Source organism: Pocillopora verrucosa, chromosome 14 (genome assembly GCF_036669915.1).
Source record: "Pocillopora verrucosa isolate sample1 chromosome 14, ASM3666991v2, whole genome shotgun sequence".
Classification (NCBI taxonomy): domain Eukaryota; kingdom Metazoa; phylum Cnidaria; class Anthozoa; order Scleractinia; family Pocilloporidae; genus Pocillopora; species Pocillopora verrucosa.
Window position 1 is genome coordinate 2,042,912 of NC_089325.1, and position 19,735 is coordinate 2,062,646.

At 39.2% G+C, this 19,735-nt stretch overlaps 1 protein-coding gene across 3 annotated transcripts; it reads right to left on the minus strand.

The window, feature by feature from the left end:
* Positions 1 to 1,728: 1,728 nt before the first annotated feature.
* On the minus strand, positions 1,729 to 19,194 carry LOC131797898 (uncharacterized). 3 transcript variants are annotated; one of them, XM_066161182.1, is made up of 19 exons: positions 19,020 to 19,194; positions 16,377 to 16,509; positions 15,337 to 15,555; positions 13,796 to 13,948; positions 12,193 to 12,345; positions 11,308 to 11,481; positions 10,902 to 10,954; positions 10,079 to 10,196; positions 9,305 to 9,433; positions 8,700 to 8,809; positions 8,429 to 8,526; positions 7,969 to 8,351; positions 6,917 to 7,710; positions 5,901 to 6,150; positions 4,723 to 5,502; positions 4,211 to 4,256; positions 3,582 to 3,893; positions 2,949 to 3,163; positions 1,729 to 2,747 (listed from the first exon to the last, which is right to left on the minus strand). In XM_066161182.1, the coding sequence occupies exons 2-19, from the start codon at positions 16,500 to 16,502 to the stop codon at positions 2,496 to 2,498; spliced, it is 4,365 nt and encodes a 1,454-aa protein (XP_066017279.1). In that variant the 5' UTR covers positions 16,503 to 16,509; positions 19,020 to 19,194; the 3' UTR covers positions 1,729 to 2,495. The 3 variants fall into 3 exon arrangements, with proteins under 3 accessions (XP_066017279.1, XP_058971540.2, XP_066017278.1); XM_059115557.2 differs by having other exon boundaries at positions 4,708 to 5,502; XM_066161181.1 differs by lacking the exon at positions 19,020 to 19,194 and adding an exon at positions 17,365 to 17,451 and having other exon boundaries at positions 4,708 to 5,502.
* Between the last annotated feature and the right edge of the window lie 541 nt (positions 19,195 to 19,735).

Here is a 19,735-nt window from a genome sequence, read left to right on the forward strand (position 1 = left end):
TTACTCCGGTAATGTTATAAAATAAATTTCGATCAAGCCACCATGGAAACTATGAATATATTTCAGTGAGGTGATGCTTTAATTCTGCACACCGCCAGCGTGAACAATTAAACACGTCTTCGGATTCAAGTACATCGTAAACAGGATTTGGGATGAGTTCTATCTGCTATTAAACTATCTTTTTTTTTTCTATCAGACGTAAACTGGACAAGTGAACGGTATCAAATAATAATAAAAAAGTAATAAATAAATTAAAAAAAACCAGAAAAAAAAGGACCAACTAAAGATTTAGAGAACAATGATCAAACAACAATTATGCCCGCATGATAAATAATTCTTAGCTTATATATCAGCAACTGGTATCTAAGCTTCATTACCCGGTGAGAGGCTGGTTGGTTATTCGTAAGGAGCTGAGGAAATTCCATGTTCGGCCTGTCTTGTGTGTGGCCAATATGTCATTTCTCAAGGAATGGGCGGGGAATGAAACTTTGTTACACGCCAGTACTCTGTAATAAGTCTAGGCTTTTCAAAGCGCAATGTTGTACTCGGTGGGTTCAAGAAAGAGAGCTGAATTTTACAATAATGTGGGACCATGCTATGGTGTATGTTGTGTACATCACACGAGGATCCACCAAGTCATCTGAGATAGTTTTGTTTGCAAAAGTACGATTACGGGCAGGTACGAGAGCAGTAACGCTCCTACACCAAAATCATTGTAAATGATCTGGACAAGATAGACTTTATGAATAGGAATGATGCATGTATATGAATAGGTTTGGTTCCCATTTTACATAAAGCTTACTCGTCAAGGCAGTCTCAAAAGTTATAAACTTAAAAAAAATCTCTTCAGTTGGGTAGTTTTAACATTTGATAGTCTCAAGATATACATGGCAGTAGTACTGTCTTGCCTCGAATGTCACTTCTATGACATCCGAAGTGAGTTTCGACAAAAAAATGACGATCATTATTAGGAAGAAAAACTAAAATCCTCGAGATAACAACTTACTCCGAAATTTGATAAAGGGGGATGGCCAAAGGATTAAAGGAATAAGCAAGTAAAGGCATCAAACGAAAAAAATGGCGACAGGAGCGGTCACCAAGCGAATTGGTGACATCCGCTGACTTATTAGCGTACTGCCACTGTAGGAACAAACGGTGGTTATGAGAGTTAATGATGGTTTACAAAGGAAACCAATGATCCTAAGGGACTGTTTACATGAAGGTGGGTGACCCCGGGTAGGTGAGGCAACCCGCCTAGCCATGGTTCAAAAGAAGCCCGCGTTTACATACAATTTTACAACCCCTCTATTTTGTGGTGAGGTTGTCGGCGCACTAGCAAATGAAACATGGAGGAGACCCCGGCTAGGCTGCTAACCCCACCTTGAAAAGTTTACACGGCAAATTGTGACTTCGTCTGACAGGGTTAACCCTCCTAGGAACATCATCCCACCTATCCCGTAAACGTGATCGAGATAAATTAAGGGATTATATGGACAGGCGAGTTACCCCACCTGGAAGGGTTACCTCACCTAACTGGGGTCCCTTCCTGCATGCTAACAGACCCTAAAACACAAAAAGAAGGCAATCTTCGAGCCGAAACGTGGCCATACATCTAGCATGGCCACGTCGAGACACGGCTTGGAAATCTAAAACCAAACGGCAGGCGTTTGTAGTATTCGCGTGCAATAACTGCTACCGTAACACATGATCACAGTAAAACCCTTGAAATTATGAGTTTTGTTTGGTCACTTTAATATGATGTAGTGATATATATCGCTCAATCTATATCCGTATACGAATCTATATCCGTATATGACAATTAAAATTACCATTAAAACCTTAAGTAAACATGAGTAACAAAAATAAAATTCAAGAAAAATAAAGCTACAGTAAAGGATATAATAATCTTTCAATTTCGTCATTCCGAATACTAACGCTCTGACTGCCCAAACCCTCTTTATATTTATTTACTATCAACTGGTTTGATAGTGTAATTTGGCCTCCGTAAAGAGTTTCAAAGTTGACGTTTCGTTTCTCTCAAATCTCATGGTGGCGCGACTAAGCCTTCCAATCACATTTTCAAATATGGCATTTCCTCATTGTAATCACTATAATCTTGAGCAATTTGGCAGAAGAACTCTCTTGGTGGTGAACTGTAAGCGCTGCCTTTGTCATGTGTATAATAGCGAGACTAGTCGAAACGCAATAGGGAGAATTCAGCATCAGTTCTCCATAGAATCTGCGCGTAAATAAAGGATACAAACAAGAAAATTAATCTGCTTAGCACTGGTGCCACCTAATTTAGGACGATTAAGAATATCTGCAAGTATTGTGCTTGTAAAATTCGGATCATTGCAGATGGTGTTAATTAGGAGAATAAGTCACAATTAATGATGTTGGGACTTCCAATCACCTACCAAATGTAAAGCACTTTAGGTAGAGTTCATCCTTCCGAAATTCATGAAATATTCTTCTTGACGGCACAATGAGCTTTTTCAAGTTTGAACAAACTCTCCTACTTTTCTCATCATCTCCTGAAACTGCGTATCAGGAAACTTTCCATGTTCTACGCTCATCTTTATGTAAAGAAGCGTAGTAAAGATCAAAGCCAGTTGACCCTCAGGCGGCCAGGACATATTCTCGAACAGCAGAGGTATGATGGGCTTTTTCAAGTTACAAGCAAGAGTAGCCTCCCTTTGACAGGCGTCAGATTGGCAATACCTTTTCGTTACACAGCATACGAAGACCTGTCAATGAACGCATGCAAGAAGACTGCTCAAAAACCTAAGACGAATCACTTTGAGACAAAAAAAAATAGGAAACATTTGCAAGAAAGAAAGAATTGCATATTCGATCGGTTTAAAAAGGACGTAAGTCGTATCAAGGTAAAGAAATTCCCTTATATCACGGCTGGGACTTATTAACGCTATTCTGACCCTACCGCTCACCTTGCACGCTCGAATACCAGCATCTATCTTGGCAAACAAAGCATCGCCTCCTCCCATCTGCCCAATGTCCATCCAACACTGAATCCCATTCTCCTCAATTCTATTCTTTAGTCCCTTCACCGTCTCTTGCAAATCCCACTGGTAAGACAGAAAAACTGGGCAACTCCACCTCAAATCATCTACGATTTTGCACAAGATGGGTGAAGCTTCTGTGCCTGTTCAGTTAAAAAAAAATGTCAATTTCTAAATCAAAAGGCAGTAGAGCGAAAGGGCATTATTGTAAATGCGGTGTAAGCTCCACAAACCATTAAGTTCTTTTTATCCCTGCATAAACGTACAAATACGATTACGTAACGGGCTGCCGATCGCGATTCTACGAGACACCCAAGGCCAAAACGTCTATTATAGACGCCGCCATTTTTGAATAAGGCTCAGCAATCTGACAGCTTGCCAGTGACGTAACAGACTTCAGTTCTCAATGATTTTGACAGAAAGGCTGACAACCAAGTGGTGGTTGTTTGTGAACCATGGCGGAGATGAAACTCATGCGGTTTCTGAAGCATATTTCTCGATTAAGGCTTAAAAATCGGTAAATTATTTATCTGAAAGATTTGTTCGACTGATTTTATTTACCTGTGTAAACATCTCCAGGGACGTCGCAGTATTTGACAGCAAGCGCACCTCGACCCACTGCAGGGTGCTGCAAAGCTTTTGCCAGAGACTCGTACGTAGCCGAAGGGCCAAACACCTCAGTCCATTTTATGAGCACTCTGCAACATTTTTCATTAAGCTTGGGGTTGTCTTCCTCAATTTGCTCCAGCACTGCTTCAGGAAGAGAGAGCGTCCGACCTAGCATCTTCCACGATGAACCCAACTCGAAAGCAAGAAGGAGGAGGTCATCAGTTGAAGGTGTGCCCGTTTTGGAAGGGAAGGGTCGCTGGAGTGCTGTTTAAATCATCAAGGAAACGGCTATTACTAAGACTCCTCTGGAGTTAACATATGTCAGAATGAGCGATTGCTGTTCTTGTAGCTACTTTGTATTCACAACTTGATTTAGGATTGTGTTTTGCCCTTCTGACAACCATCAGTCGTCAATCAAAAGAACAAAATCAGTCAAAGTTGGATTGAGAATAACCTCTAACAAATCAAAACTCGCTCTTTTTTACTGCGAAGAGTACGAGAACATGAACTGCGCTGTAATACGATTTCTTGTCATTTTTGAGCCTCTCTTAAAAGACTAAGATAGCATGGGTGTTTCTCACCTTCTGAGTTCAAAGGGGGCATTATCCGCTGCATCTGTTCTTCATTCTAAATAAAAAATAGCTAAATGACACGAGGCAATACTCGATGCTCCCTTAGAGTAGGAGAATCGTTGGAGTCAATGCTCTAGGTTTTTTTTTAATACAATGACAACGTATTTATTTCGACATTCATTCGCGAACCACAGGTTCTACAACGTGTCTAGGTCATTAACTTCATGTGCAAAGATGTGATTGGAAGAAGATTTTAGATATATGAAAATTTCACATATTTGCACTGCGGTGGAGAGATGAAATTAGGAGATCCTCGCAGCTAAGAACACTACTGAAACGAGTAGTTGTAAATAGGACCTGAAAAAAATTCAGGCCCGTACGGGATGTGATTGGAAATTTCATGTATACAGCACCTACATTGCTCAATCATTTCTTTGGTCGAGTAAGAAAAAAGCAAACAAATAAGTAAAAACCAAAGGAAAAACAAACAAATAGAACATCTCTACCTTTGTTTTACCAACCTGGAACCAGTTGTGTAGTCCATCAATTTGAAGAGCTTCATCGGTGAAACTTTTTGGACAAAACAGCTGTTCCTCTGGAATTACTCGGAGAAGATGGAGACAATCATCGTGAGCACAGCAGACTGATCCATGTTTAGCACATTCTTCTCCGTGAGTTAAGCAACTGGGACATGCAACACACAGTTCACACCTAAGGTTACGTAACCACGGCAACTCTAGGCTCAGCCCTTGCAAACTATCTTCAAGGAACACGCGAACCTCTTGAGCAGTGGTCACGAACGGGGTATTCAAAGCAGGATTCCTTTGTTTTAGTACGATCTTAATGAATCGTTTTCTGCAGATAAGAACGAGACTGTACATGTTCTTCCTACCAATGAAGAGTCGCGCACCATTGTGGTACAAATTTGGAGCTTGATAAGGTGCATGCTCTGAGGACCAGCGGATGAACCTCGCCAAAAGCTGAGGGAATAGCCCATGAGGTACAAAGCCATCAAGGAAATGAAGATATAAAGGGCACGGATCATCGCTAGATGTCTTTATTTCACACAGACCTGCTGGAGATGACCTTAACTGGGCTGGTACAAAGTATTTCTGCTCATCTTTGGAAACAACTGGGAAAAAAGAAAATTTAGCGATTAAGCCATACAGCTCCATCATATCCAAAATGTCCTCCTTGGAAAGCCCATTCTGGATTACATCAGCGAAAACGTGATCAACGAGGGTCATCCTTAGTATACCGCTTTCTTCAAGTTCCTTCCAGCATTCTGAGTACAGAGGATCCTGAAAAAGAAAGTCATAAAATAGATTATAAATTAGCAGATTTGTTATCTCCACATAACAGATGAGGCACGTTCCGAGCAAGAACAAAACCATTAATTACATCGTTCGAAATTCAAAAGAAATCTTGCGCTTAAAACTTCCCCAACCAAACAAACATGAGTGAAAAACAAAAAAAAACAAAAAAAAAACAAAAAAACCGAAATAAAGAAAGAACAAGAAAAGATGAAAAAGAGAGATTTCAACAATGTCCCTGTTCATCATCTTGACCATTGAGGTAACACGCACTTAGAAGGGAACAACAACAAAAAAAGCAAGTAAAAAGGTGGCACAACTTCTTGGAAACGAAGCATTCTTGAGATTTCCAGTCTCTGGGGAAGGTATGAAAACACTTTGCTCACCATTTCGTCAAAAGGCCTCACAGTTATCAATCTTTTAAAAAGGTCAATCAGCCACTGTGCCTGCAGTACAACGGTGCGGCCGTACTTCACGATCACTCCCAAGTCATGATAGAAATTCAACATGGCAATCATTTCCTCCTTATCATCTATTTCGCAAACTTTCTTCGTAACCGTGAGAAGCTGATCAAAATCCATGTGATAGGTTCCCTTTGCTACCAAAGCTTCGATGATTTTTTCGAAGTTGAACCACCTACGCGTAGGCAAAAATAAGGTTATGCACAAGGAAAGATGTTCACCTTTTTTGCTCTGTGAATTAGGAGTGAGTCAATCATATGAGAGCAGTCACATTAATCAACAATTACCTCAATGCGGCGATAAAACTTTTTATACGATCAATAACCTTTTTTTATTGAAATAATTCCTATTTTCATAGATATTCATCAATTGCATTATGAACTCAAGATTTCTATCGTCCGATAGTTGACGAAGGCGAAGCTCAAAAAAACTATTAAGCACAAATATGGAGAGTAAACAAACAGATTATTTTATTGTAAATCTACAGGTCGTTCAAAATTAAACAGGAAAGGGTCACGTTTCGAGCTTTTTTCAGTGAAACCTTTATACTTTTAGGCTAATCATCGTACTCTCTGTCTATCATGTATAATACAGTAAGCTCAGTTATGCACGCATTCTGATTGGTTCTCACTCATGATCTGTTGGAGGACAGACGTATAGATGACTTCATTAAAACTTTTTTCAAATTCTGTATTATATAAAACAAATAGATTCCAAGTTGCCGTGCGTCTGTTCAGTAATAGAGCACAGAGGACGTCAAAATATGGTAAGAACATCAGTGACACACTCAGCTGCTCCTCGTGTGCCACGGCAACTTGGAATCTATTTGTTAAATAGATGGCGAGAAACGTAACCAATCAGACTACAGCATTTGCGAGAGAGCATCTGCAGATTTATTCTAGGCGCTGTTTCACGAACTGAGATTGTTTCAAGTATCATACCTAATTGGAATCTCCTCACCCATGTAGGGTTCTTGTCTGAAAACCTCCACGATCCTTCGCTGCAGTGCTTGAACACCATCATCGCCCATCGATCGTGTGTTATCAACAGCAAACAATGGCCTGATCACGTGCTTTTCATAAACCTTCCCTGAAATATTTCTTTGAATACACTTTTCCATTTTCTTGACATCTTCGAACGGTTTGTCAGCGTTTGTACCCACGATGAACACTGGAGGGCGTAGGTAAGATCTTTTGTCTTGCTGGTTATTTCCTGGCTCGTCAGCTGCTGGGCGAATACTGTGAATAGAAGCCAGCCACGACAGCAAACTCTCCAAATTTGTCTCACTGTTTTGTTTCTCCAGTACAATATCGTGAATACCCTGTTTGACTCGAGGTTCAGCTGGAGCATTGAGATCTTTAGTCAGGTTGTAAACTAAGGCATAAACAGCTCGAGGAGAAAGGAATACTGAGTGCGAGGCGTAGTACAGATGTTGCCCAGCGAAATCCCACAGAGTGAAACTGGTTTCTTTTGTCTTAACGTGATCTTCTAGTCTCAAAGCCTGCAAGTACTGCACAACCAGTTCCGTGACATCATTCTGTAAATCTGAACTGGTATCGACGCTTAGTTGAATATTAAGGTCAGCTGGCTTGCCTACCGGCACACCACTGTTACTGATGTCGTCAGTCTTCACGCTTTCCTCCTCCTCACTTTTTGATGATGAATTGTTTAAGGTACACGAGGGTGTCGTATCTACCGGCATTGGATCGTCAGCTTGCAGCTCATCGTTGTATCCCTATAATAAGATTTACATCTACATTGGTAAAAGAAGAAATAGAAATTGGTAAAAAAATAAAATCGTTTCGCACGAGAATCAATCGAAAGCTGACAAATGGAATGGATTTGGCCACTAAAGAAAGAAAACGAGAATGAAATGAACCGTTCAAGTTAAGTTGTCAAGGAGACGGAGTTTGAACAAGGGGAAGGAAGAACAGAATAATACAGCTTCCATAAACGAAATCGACATGAGTGACATCCAAAGAATTAATTTAACCTGCTCCAAAAGCGAAGCGACATCATTTCTCTTCTTTGGTTCTTCATCTGTTTCCTTTAGGTCTTTAGCAACTATCCTTGCTATGTCTTCAACAAATTGAGAAACACCCAGTTTCGTATGCTCTGTGCGCTGCCAATTCGTTACTTGATCCACATCGACTTCGCACTTGGATGGGTCAACTTCGACTCCAACAGTGCTCTCTTCCTCGGGATTAAAAGGCATACCGAGCAGAGATTTCTTAAGACTTGTTTTCCCTGCTCGGTCCTGGCCAAGTATCATGATCCGACCACGAAAAACTTGCACTCTGCCATTCCGCAATGCCTTTTGAAAGGCAAGCTCAGCTCTAGGACCTCGCGCCTGAATCTCTGGAGGTATAACAGAACCTACAAAGGAAGAGACTTCAGACGTTTTCTTTCCGAAACCTTTGACAAAGCCGGGGTCGTAACAGAATAGTACTTACCATCAACATTATCATTCATTACTTCTTCTACATACTCTGGCGAGAAAAATCCTATTTGAGCACTTTGTGTGACACCAAACCAAGCAGTTTCGTCATACCTGCAAGGGACAAATCCCAACTAATATGTCTCATTTCACTGCCACTTCAAACCTTTCAAACTTAAAATAGAAGAAGCTTGTAAATCTCAAAATTACAAAGAGGCACTTTCTGCAATTGTATTTCTTTCGCTGAACAGAGACCTGAGTTGGAAACATCACCACAGTGTACGTACTTGTGTCGTTTCTTGGAAACCAGAGTTATGATTTCTCCAGGATTACAGCTGAGAAAACCATCTTTTGACCCTTCGAATTTGCGAATAACCTTCAATTTCAAAGGGTGCTCCTGTAATGTCCAAATGAAATTGTAATAACAACCTATATAAGAATCGTTATTTATAATAGTTATTACTATCACAATTGCAATTATTAACAACTAGTGTAACAGTCAAAGTTGGAACACAAAACAATTCAATTTCGAAGTGGGCGAAACTTAAATAAAGATTTAAGGTAACGATGCGGGTCTTTCGGTATTCGTGATTTTTCTGATGATCAAGATGGCAAGACAGAATGACACCGCACGCGGAGCCTTTTGCTTGCCTTTCACAAAGCTTCTTACGCGAGGTGCAAAACGTTGGCATACTGTTCTTATTTCACCTTATTACTCTCCAAGGATCATGGCATTTTTCGTTTTCTTCCTTTGCAAAGCAACCTGCATTCTGATGATCCACACGAAATTAAATTTTTCCAAATTCACTCAATACTTAGCAAATCATCATTGTTCAAGAAACAAATTTGCATGACGTGCTGTAAAATTGTCAATTTATCATACCGCACTAACCTGTGTTACAAGAGATTGCCTGATTTCTGAGAAAGAGGGTGGCATGTTTCGTAAACAACGCTGAAAGACGTCACAAAAATGAGAAGGGCAAAGGTCACCAAACTTTACGTCACTCCACTTTGAAAGTGCCTAGAAAGTAGAATGGATCCGTTTGAAGGAAAAAACGTGAAGATAAGAAAGGGAAACAAGACATCACCAACGGCGCTTCATATAAAGTCCAACTTTTACTAAAGATCGCCTCTGTTCATTCGAGGAAGTTGAATTAAAAAACGAGCAGATCGCAAAGCTGGTGTAACTGCAGTAGTACTTAAATATACGGCTAATTTTCGGAATTAATGACACCGTTCACGAAAGTGGTTCTGTTAAAAACGGCTAAACTTTATTTAACAACCGGCCCTTGGTGCTTTTCAATTACTTGATTATTATTGGTTGTAATTTCCTGGTCAATTCTGGTGGGCGTTAACTACCATAACATAATTAATAAATTTCAACTTCTTGGTAAAAAAGTTTTAATATTTCAAGTTATGCGGTTTTATATATAATCTATAGAATGCCTTCTAATTGACTTGTGATTCATTCAGTTTTCTCTGATTAATAACCTCAACGTAGCAAGTTTTCTTTCTTTTTCACCGAGTTGTATAAACCCATATGTAACTACAAAACGACGGCTATACATAAAATCATATCCTATCTACGTCATATACAAATAATACCCAATCACTACTGTGGTTAGCCACTTATCTAACCTCTGTTAAATATCAAAATTTAACTCACCGCAAGTTTTTTGTGTCCTTTATACCTTTGCGAGAAAGTGGAGAATATCTCAGAGAATAACCTCCCGAACATGAAAGCTACACTGTTTAGTGTTTCAGGATCTGCAATGTTCATCTGTCTGTAAAGATTGAACAAATCTAAACTAAGTGTTGAGACCTATCTTATTTTTTGGATTATCCAGGGGGGGCTCTGAGCCTACAGTTATAAACTTGTGCAGACACATGAGGTTTTCCGAATACAGCAGAAGTAGGATTAGGTGGAAATAAAGAGAGGGTCCAAGTCGATGATCAGGATCGAATTATGTCTGGCGAGCCCTGATTTTAATACTCATTTCTGGACATTGCACAGCAATGGGTAGTAGATCTCGCCAGCGTGTCAACTCATTGTAAGTTGCGAAGTGCAAACGGATATAGGGGGCAAGTTTCTTTAGAAACTGTGGTATTGCGTCGTCGGGAGAGTACAAGATAATTTGGTTTTATCAACTGAGTTCATGGTGTAAATTGGTAATCGTTAAGAGTTTCTAAGCTGACGTTTCGAGCGTTAGCCCCTTCGTCATTCGCTCTGAAGAGGGGCTAACGCCCGAAACGTCAGCTCAACTCAGTTAACAGAACCAAATCATCTTGTTCAGTGCAAACACTTTACGACAACTTCGTTGATGACCTTCCCGCATTCAACAAAAATTATAACGCCTGATAATCTTGATTCTCCTCTCTTTTCAGCCATAATTCTTCGGCAAAGGCTAAAGTTAACTACATTTTCATCGCTTGAGCTTTCACAATTTCGAATTTTATGATAAATCTACTCTGATACGATGTGTACTTACTTTTTCAGGTTTACTTCTTTAAACCAACAAGCCGCCAGGCCTGCAAGCTTCAGCTTGGATGAAATAAAACATGGAGTAGTTTAAACTTACATTCAACTGGGTTATTCCTTCTGATTATGTGATAGTACTACTATCACCTTTTCCAATGACAAGTCGCGAATCTCCCCCTTACTTTAAGTAAATCCACGACGATTCACTTGGAAATAAATGTTTTAGTGTCCTACCAAATCACTGAACAATGACTCGCTCATGCAAGCTTTGAACATGAGCAAGATGGTCTTTTCCTTGATTGTACTGCTAATTGATCCCATTTCCTACACAATGACGATGGCAGTGCTAAATTGGCAGTATCAATGATAATGACGATAATAATGACGATAATAATGACGATAATAATGATAACTACCCCAAAACCAGCTACAACCAAGAAATTATAACCAAAAACAGCTTGGTGAATGACATTTCTTTTCTCCAAGTATTCCAAAGCAGTTGCTGCCTGAATGGTATATCTCCACAGGTGTTCAATGTTATGATGAGGCCATGATTCTAATAGGTTTCCATATTCTGCAAACTCGACCACCTGTAACGTTACAAAAGTAAAAGGTAAAAAAAAGATAATATAAAAGTTAATATTAAGGCAATAGCCCACGTAACGGGCCGTAAATAGACTGACGGCATCGCCGCTCATCGCTAAACGTCTACAAAACTTCAAAGCACCCACCTAAAGCTAGAGGAAATAAAGCAAATGAAAACGAAAAGAAACAACAACAAAAAATAACTTGGCATGCCCTGTTTTGAACTAATTGATGATGAATGTCGGCGAAACCTCACGCTATTTATCCACACGCGCGCGTGAGCACTTGATCAGTGATAGGACCTCTCACATTTTTAGACATCTCCATAATTCTCCACAATGTCGCACTCTATGTTCTGATGAGTGTTTTAGCATTTTAGATCACGCTCCCACAACTTTCCAACTTAAAATCAAAGAAGCTATTCACATTCAATGGGAGCAACCCACACTTAATCATCAAGTTTATCATGTTGATTTAAAACTTTCCTTCTAAATTGCATACATTGTTCTGTTACTATAGTTTTGTTTTTGTCCAATCAGCATTGTGCTACACACTTTAAATTCAACTTTGTACTTTGTGTCACTCAAAACTGAAGATGACAGAAGAACTGTCGAAACGTGTCTTAAAGAAGCGTCGTTTATTGTCTAAAAATTCGTTACATATCTGATGCTATTCAGATCTTTTGGCAATATATAGAATAAATGTGAATAACTTACCAAAGCTGGGTGTGGTGAATATGAACTAGCAATGACTACGCCGTAGTAAGCTAGAATATTCTCATGACGAAGTTGAAATGCTATTTCTGCTTCTCTTAAGAAGTCCATTTGGTCTTCATCTTGTACCGTTTGATAACGAAGACAAACTTTTTCCTATTGAAAAAAGCAAACATATAAATAAACACAAAAAGACAAACAGGCAAACAAAAACGTGCATGAACGACTCCGATGTAAAATAATGTGCAAAAGATTTAAATACAGAATGAAATCAGCCAAAGAATTATGTCAAAAACTGTAATGGACCCGCTGCCTAACCTGTGCCGGGATAAGGCTGCCTACTGCCAACCTTACCTTGTACGTCAAGTAAACAGCGTAAGGTGATTCCTCAGAAAAAAAAAGTTATCGAAGAATTTTTTATCCTTTCCTTAAATGTTCCTTACCTTACCTTAGTCTGTTTCGAAACATACAGTAAAAAGAAGATATAATGGGCCAAACTTACCCCATTTATGCCCGCACTGGCCCTAATCACGCGCGTCATTTCAACGCTTCACGGTACATTTTGCCGCAGCTGGAAGCAAGCTTTTTTAAAGTAACACTTGAAAATAATCTTGATAGTTAGAGAGTTTCGAGCGTATGGAACAATTTGATATATAATTTGCGAGAAAATCATGCAAATTTAAACGAAATCGACTCAAAAGGTTCCCCGAGTCGCCCCTTTCGAGGTCAGTAACGGACCTCATTCACGCTTTTATCTTTTTTTCCCTTCGAACAATTTTTTTAACATCCCAATTTAAAGGGGATAATAAATTTTTATACCAAAATTATGCAATAAAAAATGTAGGTCACCGTACTCGTTCAAGAGCTTTAGACCATCGTCCTTTTTTACCTCGCTCATTGATTGAAAAACAATAACATGTTCTCGGAATGTGCGCGCACTTATTAGCCTGATTACGTGATTATTATGCGCATCACAGGATGCGCCGTGCAATACTGAGGAATCACCTTAAGTCGTTCGTTCTGCTTTGTTCTTTACACTACCTCTTGATTCACGAACACCACAATTCGCGACCTCACTTTTTTAGCTCGTCTTCAGCAACTGAGAACCTGGGACAAGTTGTAGTCTGTCCCATTGCGCTCATAATTTTCTCCAGAATTTTCAGGTCAAAATGCTTAATTAAACCTTAACCATATAACACGTTTAGTGTTTGTTATGGAAAAAAAAAACGCCTCTTGAGTCAGTGAGCAGGAAAGAAGTCAATGGGTTAGTTTAACCAAGGGTAGTTTATTTATCATTCCTTTACTCTCCGTGGACTCCCAAACACTGTTATTTATGTCGAGTTTGCTTTTCCATCAATGTCGTCGAAAACTGGTAATACAGTCTAATCCCCAGAGGGCGCTTTGCGGAAAAACGGACAGCCAGGTGAAATACCTCTCCCATACAATTACCCGCAAGCGCACGTACGGTACATGTGACGTCGATTTAACGTGGAAACGAATGAAAAAGCGCTTAAGGGATTACAAAACAACAACTACAACAACAACGAACAAGCAAACAAACAGACACACACATATGAACAGCAAATTCATTGACAGCAATATGTACCTTCCTCCCATCCGGCAAAGTGAGTTGCGCCTCGCACACTTGTCCCGCAAATGGACCATACCTCAATGTGCAAGTAACAACTAGGTCTTTCTTTGGGATTACTGGTATGTGCTTAATCTCACACTTCTGCACAAGTTTGCTTCGTTTGTATTTCTGCAATAGAATCAAAATTTACTCACAACCTCATGTCAAAAGATACTCTTGGCTAAAAGATCTGTTAGGATGGGTGAGTCATGAAAACACCCCTAACGAGGCGAGTCAAAATTTCAAGACCCTTGAGCTATCGCCCGCATTAAATAATGCATCGGCCTATTTTCATACACCGGCGGTCGCGATTTAAATATCTTCAAGAACGATAGAGACAACCCTTTTATGTTGAAATAGATAAATATAAAAAATAAAATAAAATAAACAAAAAAGAAGTTTAGTTCATTAGGGGAGCTCAAAAGGCTTCCGTGCTATCAAAAGGAGTCAACTTCTCATAATAATATAAAACAAAAACGACTAAACTAGAAATTTCAGTTTGAAATGAGTGGCTATCCTGTTTCTGTAGTTCAAGCGGGCCGCCACCTTGCCCAACAAATTGATCGACAGTCAGCACTACAAACGGCCGAGAAGGAAAACACCGACCGCATTCCATTCACTCTCACATTTCACCCTCACAACCACGCAGTTAATTCTATCCTTCTTTAAACTTTAAACTACTCCAAAACGTTTCAGAGACTGGTACTATCTGTCCGCAACCTCCACTGATTTCATTCAAACGTGACAAAAACATAGGCCACTTTTTGGTCAGAAGTTCATTTCAAACCAATGACCACCTTGGAACTTTCGAATGCGCTCGCTCACGATGCAAAACTTGTTCTTTCATTCATAACGTAGAGAAAATTTCGGGACCCACGAGACCCATTAAGACCCAACAAAAATTTATCTTCCAAATCGACTCTCTTAATCCCCACGGTATCAACGAGCGCTTTTAATTCGCCTAACTTATTCTTGTTTTCTCGTCACCATATTCCCACCACAAGCGTAAGCTCCATTTTCTGCATGTAAACCCACACACAACCCACAATTTCTCCAATCGCTCTAGCTAACGCTCGAAACGTCAGCCTCGAAACTCTTTACGGTGGCCAATTTACGTTTTCAACTCAGTTGTTAACACCGAAATTACCTGCAAATCAACGTGACGTTATATGGTGAAAGAGCCAAATTGCGCGTGCCCCGAATCTGACATCCAAAAAGAGTCAAATCCTCACCCCTTCTATGTTAAATACACCGCTGACCCTCTCAAATATTGTGCTGTCTGGCTAAGGCTCGCAAGCGAAAGCCAAAGTTTACAGCAAGGATACAGTTAAAATATGTCCAAACCGACGCAGCGCAGCTGGGCTTAAAAGGGTTTCTAGAGGTGAAATAACTTGCAAGCACTGTGTACAAAAATTAGCACACGATGTAATGGTCAGATATCAAAACTCAATGTACGTGCAATTTTCATGTCATATTTTATAACTAAAGAAAAGCTAAAACATTTTCTTTTACGTTACCTGTACAAGTTTCTTGAAATTGAAATCTTTGCCCTCAAGGAAAGATTTTATTTCGTCACAGATGTAAGCAGATGTGCTGTCTTCTGCAGTGTATTTCTGTAAGTCGTCTAAGCTCGTAATATTGAAACTGTAGCAAAGTAGATCAAAGAGGTTTCTACGACCAACTTCAGCCAAGGCAATATACAACTTGTCCAAGTCAGTCAGTTCTTCAGCCTCAGCCTATGAAAGAAGAACTTGAAACTTGATTGGAAAATATAGACAAAAAAAAACATTTAATGATCATCAAGCGAAAATAAATAAATACAAGCCTGCTTGTGACTACTAGTATATCAAAGAAATAAGAAATTTACCTAGTATGCACATATAGCTTTTCCACTAAATTTTAATTGAAGTTTTGAAGCTTATAGTGAATGAAAAATTCGATCTCCATGCCAATATTACTCACATCTGTTCTGAGTTATATGAATAAGTAAAATAAATACACTTGTAATTAGTCACCAAACGAAGTTTCGCTTTTTGAAAGCTTATACACATGGAACACTTTGGATCAATGTCAGTATTTTAGTACCTGTGTACCTACCCCTCCCCTAATCCAACATCAGTCAACTCAGTCTGATAACAAGTTAGGGTTATTAGTGAGTGAGGGGAGGGGAGGGGAGGGGTACATGTAGGTGCACAGTTGCTAAGAAACTGACTTTGATCCAAAGCTTTATTGTCATTTTAATCAGAACACTCAATGGTGCTGAGCCAAAGCTGTGATCGTGTAAAATGAGTAGTTTGCTATTCAACTAAATTAACAATAATTTTTAGATTCACACAAACCTTAGTTAATTTAATCTATCCCATCACATTTACACTAAAGGCTAATAACCTCCACACCCCTTACTCCCTTAAAATTATTCAAAATCATCTAAACCACAGCACCTAGGTAGACAATAACCATTAAGTATCTCATTCAATCCTGATTTAGCACAAACCAAATGATGAGTTAATGGTTCATTAAAATTACCTGTTTACTGTTCAAGACTTAAAAAACTAACCTTGTTTTCAGCACTGTCTTCCCTAACATCACCTTTTGGGACATCATTGCCTTGTTGTTTCCCTTCTCTGTTTTCAAAATTCCATCGACGAGAGGCTATTCTAATGGATTTTTTGGCCTTTTTCATCGTTTCTCTGAAAGCAATAAACCAAGCCAGCAAATTTTCAGAACTTACATATTTGTTCAGACATAATGAGATGGCAGTAAATGCTGCATTAACCTTCCCCCACTGCCCCCCCCCTCCCCCCACACCTCCAGCCCTGCCAAGAGTCACCCTTCTTTCATTTGCCCTATTAGAAAACTAAAAAAGCTATGATTTCAATTATTATATGATACTACAAAGTGTGCTTTAACCCTTTACACCCTTGGAGTGATAAACAACCAATTTCTCCTTGCTGTTCCACCCCTAAGTCACACATTAACCCTTTCAATCCCATGAGTGACCAAGACAGAATTTTTTTTCTACAATATTAATACAATATCAACCATATAAGTAATGAGAATGAAGGCAAATATCAATTTGGGGATAGTTAGTTGATCCAATACTAAATTCTCTGAACTAACATCAGAAGAACTGTATAGTTGACAGTAAGAAGAATTACAAATTTGATCTGGGAGTTAAAGGATTAAGGTCATGAGAGTAAAAAAAATGATCACCAACTAAATAAGCTCAAGTTGATTGTTAAACAGATTCTCCTAATGTCAGCACCTTAGGAGATATTTAGAGAACAGTATGGAGAATATACATACTGATGTTAGGGTATAAAGGGTTAAATTATGCTGTATTAACCAATCCTACCGAGAGTAACCCTCCTTCCACCTATCCTTTGTGAAACTCAAAAACTGAATGGCAGAAATAATTATAATACAATGTAAATAATCACAATTAAAATCTATCAAATATTTTTGCTTGCACACATGATCTAAACACGTCATGTTCCCAACTATTCCTTTGCTAAAGCTGGGGAATATCCCAGGATATACCCCACCTTATGTCCACTACAATGAGTCTTTGTTAGAATTTCATTCAAGATGAGAGTGTATTGTGGTTGATATAGAAGAGACATGTTTTTTTTTGTTCCTAAAGACAATGCGAAAAAGAACTGAAAGAGAACATTTTCCAGCAAAGTGCAAAATATTTGAAGGATTATAAATGCAATAGCCCGCATTTGGTGCAAAAACAATGCCCTATCTTAAATCACAGGAGCCAAAGTATATTTTTTAATACAGTCATGAGAGAAGAGGTTAAGGGGCAGAAGGGAAAATACTACCTGTGTACACCAGGGCCCAGGTGGATAAAGGGCAGATCATGCTATTTGACAGATAAATTGCTATCCAGTGGATAAGTGATAGCAAAACATATGGCGTTATCCACTGGATAGAGTCTTATCCAGTCAATAGCATTATCCAACCTTCGAACTACTGGTACCAGTTTGGTAAGTAATTGAAGCTATACCATTATATTATTCTTTACATTTCAACAGATACCCAGACTACTGCAGGGTGACTGAGAGCATTTAACCCTTTAACTCCCAAGATCTATTTTAATCTATCTCCCCTCTTGCTGCTATACATTTCTTTCTAAACTAGTTTGGAGAATTTGGTGTTAGATCAAGAAAAACAAATTTCTATGTGATAAGTTTAAGTATTCTCATTACCTGTTTGCTATACAGTGTATGGATATTATGGGGAGAAGTTACCCTTCAATCACTTCTGGAAGTTAAGGATTAACAGTATTTCTTTTAAATTCTCCCATTTCCAAATGACACAAATGCTTTTTTTCATCAAAAATTTTGGTTCCAGGGCAAAAGGACAATCAGTATTCTTAGCTTCCGATCTATTAGCTTGCTGTGCAGGCATCTTGTTAGGGCGAGCCATGTTTGATTTGGAAGTGGAGTGGACAGCATCCCCACCCTCACCCCTCTCCTTATTTTTGACTGTCAACCGCCCCCTCAATACAGATTTCTTTCTCTAGCCAGCCTTCCGCTGCCACTAAAATCAAAGATGGCGGCCATAATTTCCGTTAGGAAAATACTGAGCACTCGCTCGCCAAAATTACGCCTACTCTGCAGGCTACCGATGTATAATTATTGAGCAAGATAAGAGAGATAATATATCCTTAACCTTGCCATTTTTATCGGGAAATGCCTATAAAATATGCTCCAAGTCTAAGTTCAGATCTCTCTAATTCTAACAAGGTCATGCTCAAATGAGGATTAGTCAAATTGCGGAAGAAAACAGAAATGACCAAATATACGAAGATCACAAGCAAAAGCAGTTTGGAACCCCATTCTAGACCCACACGTTTATAAAAATTATATTTCAGGCTGAAGGGTAATTAAAGTAATTAAGTTAAGATCTTTCTAACCCCAACAGGGTCATGATCACATGAGAATTAGTCTAAATGCGGAAAAAATTGATATGACCAAGTTCATGAAGATCACCAACAAAAGTATTCTGGAACACCATTATAGACCCACACCTCTATAAAATTTATATTTCAGGTTGAAGGGTAATTTAAATAACAATAATGAAGCCATCATGCTCAACAGATGTTTCGCATTGCGATCTCACAGTCAAACACAAAACACTAGGCTACATTCGATTGCTGAGTGAGGAAGTTATTTGCAACATTGAAACCTACCATCTACTGTCCATGCATTCGCTTGAAGTCAAAGAGGAAGAACGTATATTAACGATGTCGATTTACCGACGTGTTGCACTTGCTTGGTTGTCAATGGAAAGTTGTTCTCATACTCAAATTGTGAAATACGGTTACCATTTTACCAACATGACATAAGTGACAATACTAAGCAACATGTATCTGCCTCCCCGCTGACTTGTTCGATCGCGGGAGCTCTCAAAGTAACGCAACACGAAACGCGCAAGACCTCCCGGAGGTCTATGACGCGATCTGCTGCATGACCAGGCTCGCAGTGTCCTTCGAGGGTGTTGGAAGAGAAGGAGTGGGTCTTTAGTGGTCGCTCAGAGAAGATAATAAGTTGCAGCATTCGTTGGTGGTGTTTTTAAACTTAGCAGAAACCGTTTGAGCTCTGAAATGAGGGAACAGGTAACAGTCTAAAAAGGAGAGGTACCCGACATGTTTGATAGAGATAGCCTGTGCAGTTACGATCTAAAGGTACGATGAAACTCAAGCATTGCACAATTCAGCTTTTCACATGTATACAGTCATTGCCAAATTTTTTAGAGGACAAAATATATCTTAATTAAGCAGTTAAGGCGCTAGCTCTTCACCTCAGGGCTAACTTTGATTAAAGAAGCAGTTTAACAGAGCCTTTACCGATTGGTATGTCTTCAAAGACTGGATCGTTTTCTTCAAATATCTCAATGTGCTTTGGG

Excerpts from the sequence above, each read along its gene's own strand:
- LOC131797898 (XM_059115557.2), bottom strand. The coding sequence starts at position 16,502 with ATGAAAAAGGCCAAAAAATCCATTAGAATAGCCTCTCGTCGATGGAAT. Across the intron at positions 15,556-16,376 it reads AAGACAGTGCTGAAAACAAG|GCTGAGGCTGAAGAACTGAC; the intron begins GTTAGTTTTTTA and ends CTTCTTTCATAG. Across the intron at positions 8,352-8,428 it reads AATGAATGATAATGTTGATG|GTTCTGTTATACCTCCAGAG; the intron begins GTAAGTACTATT and ends CTTCCTTTGTAG.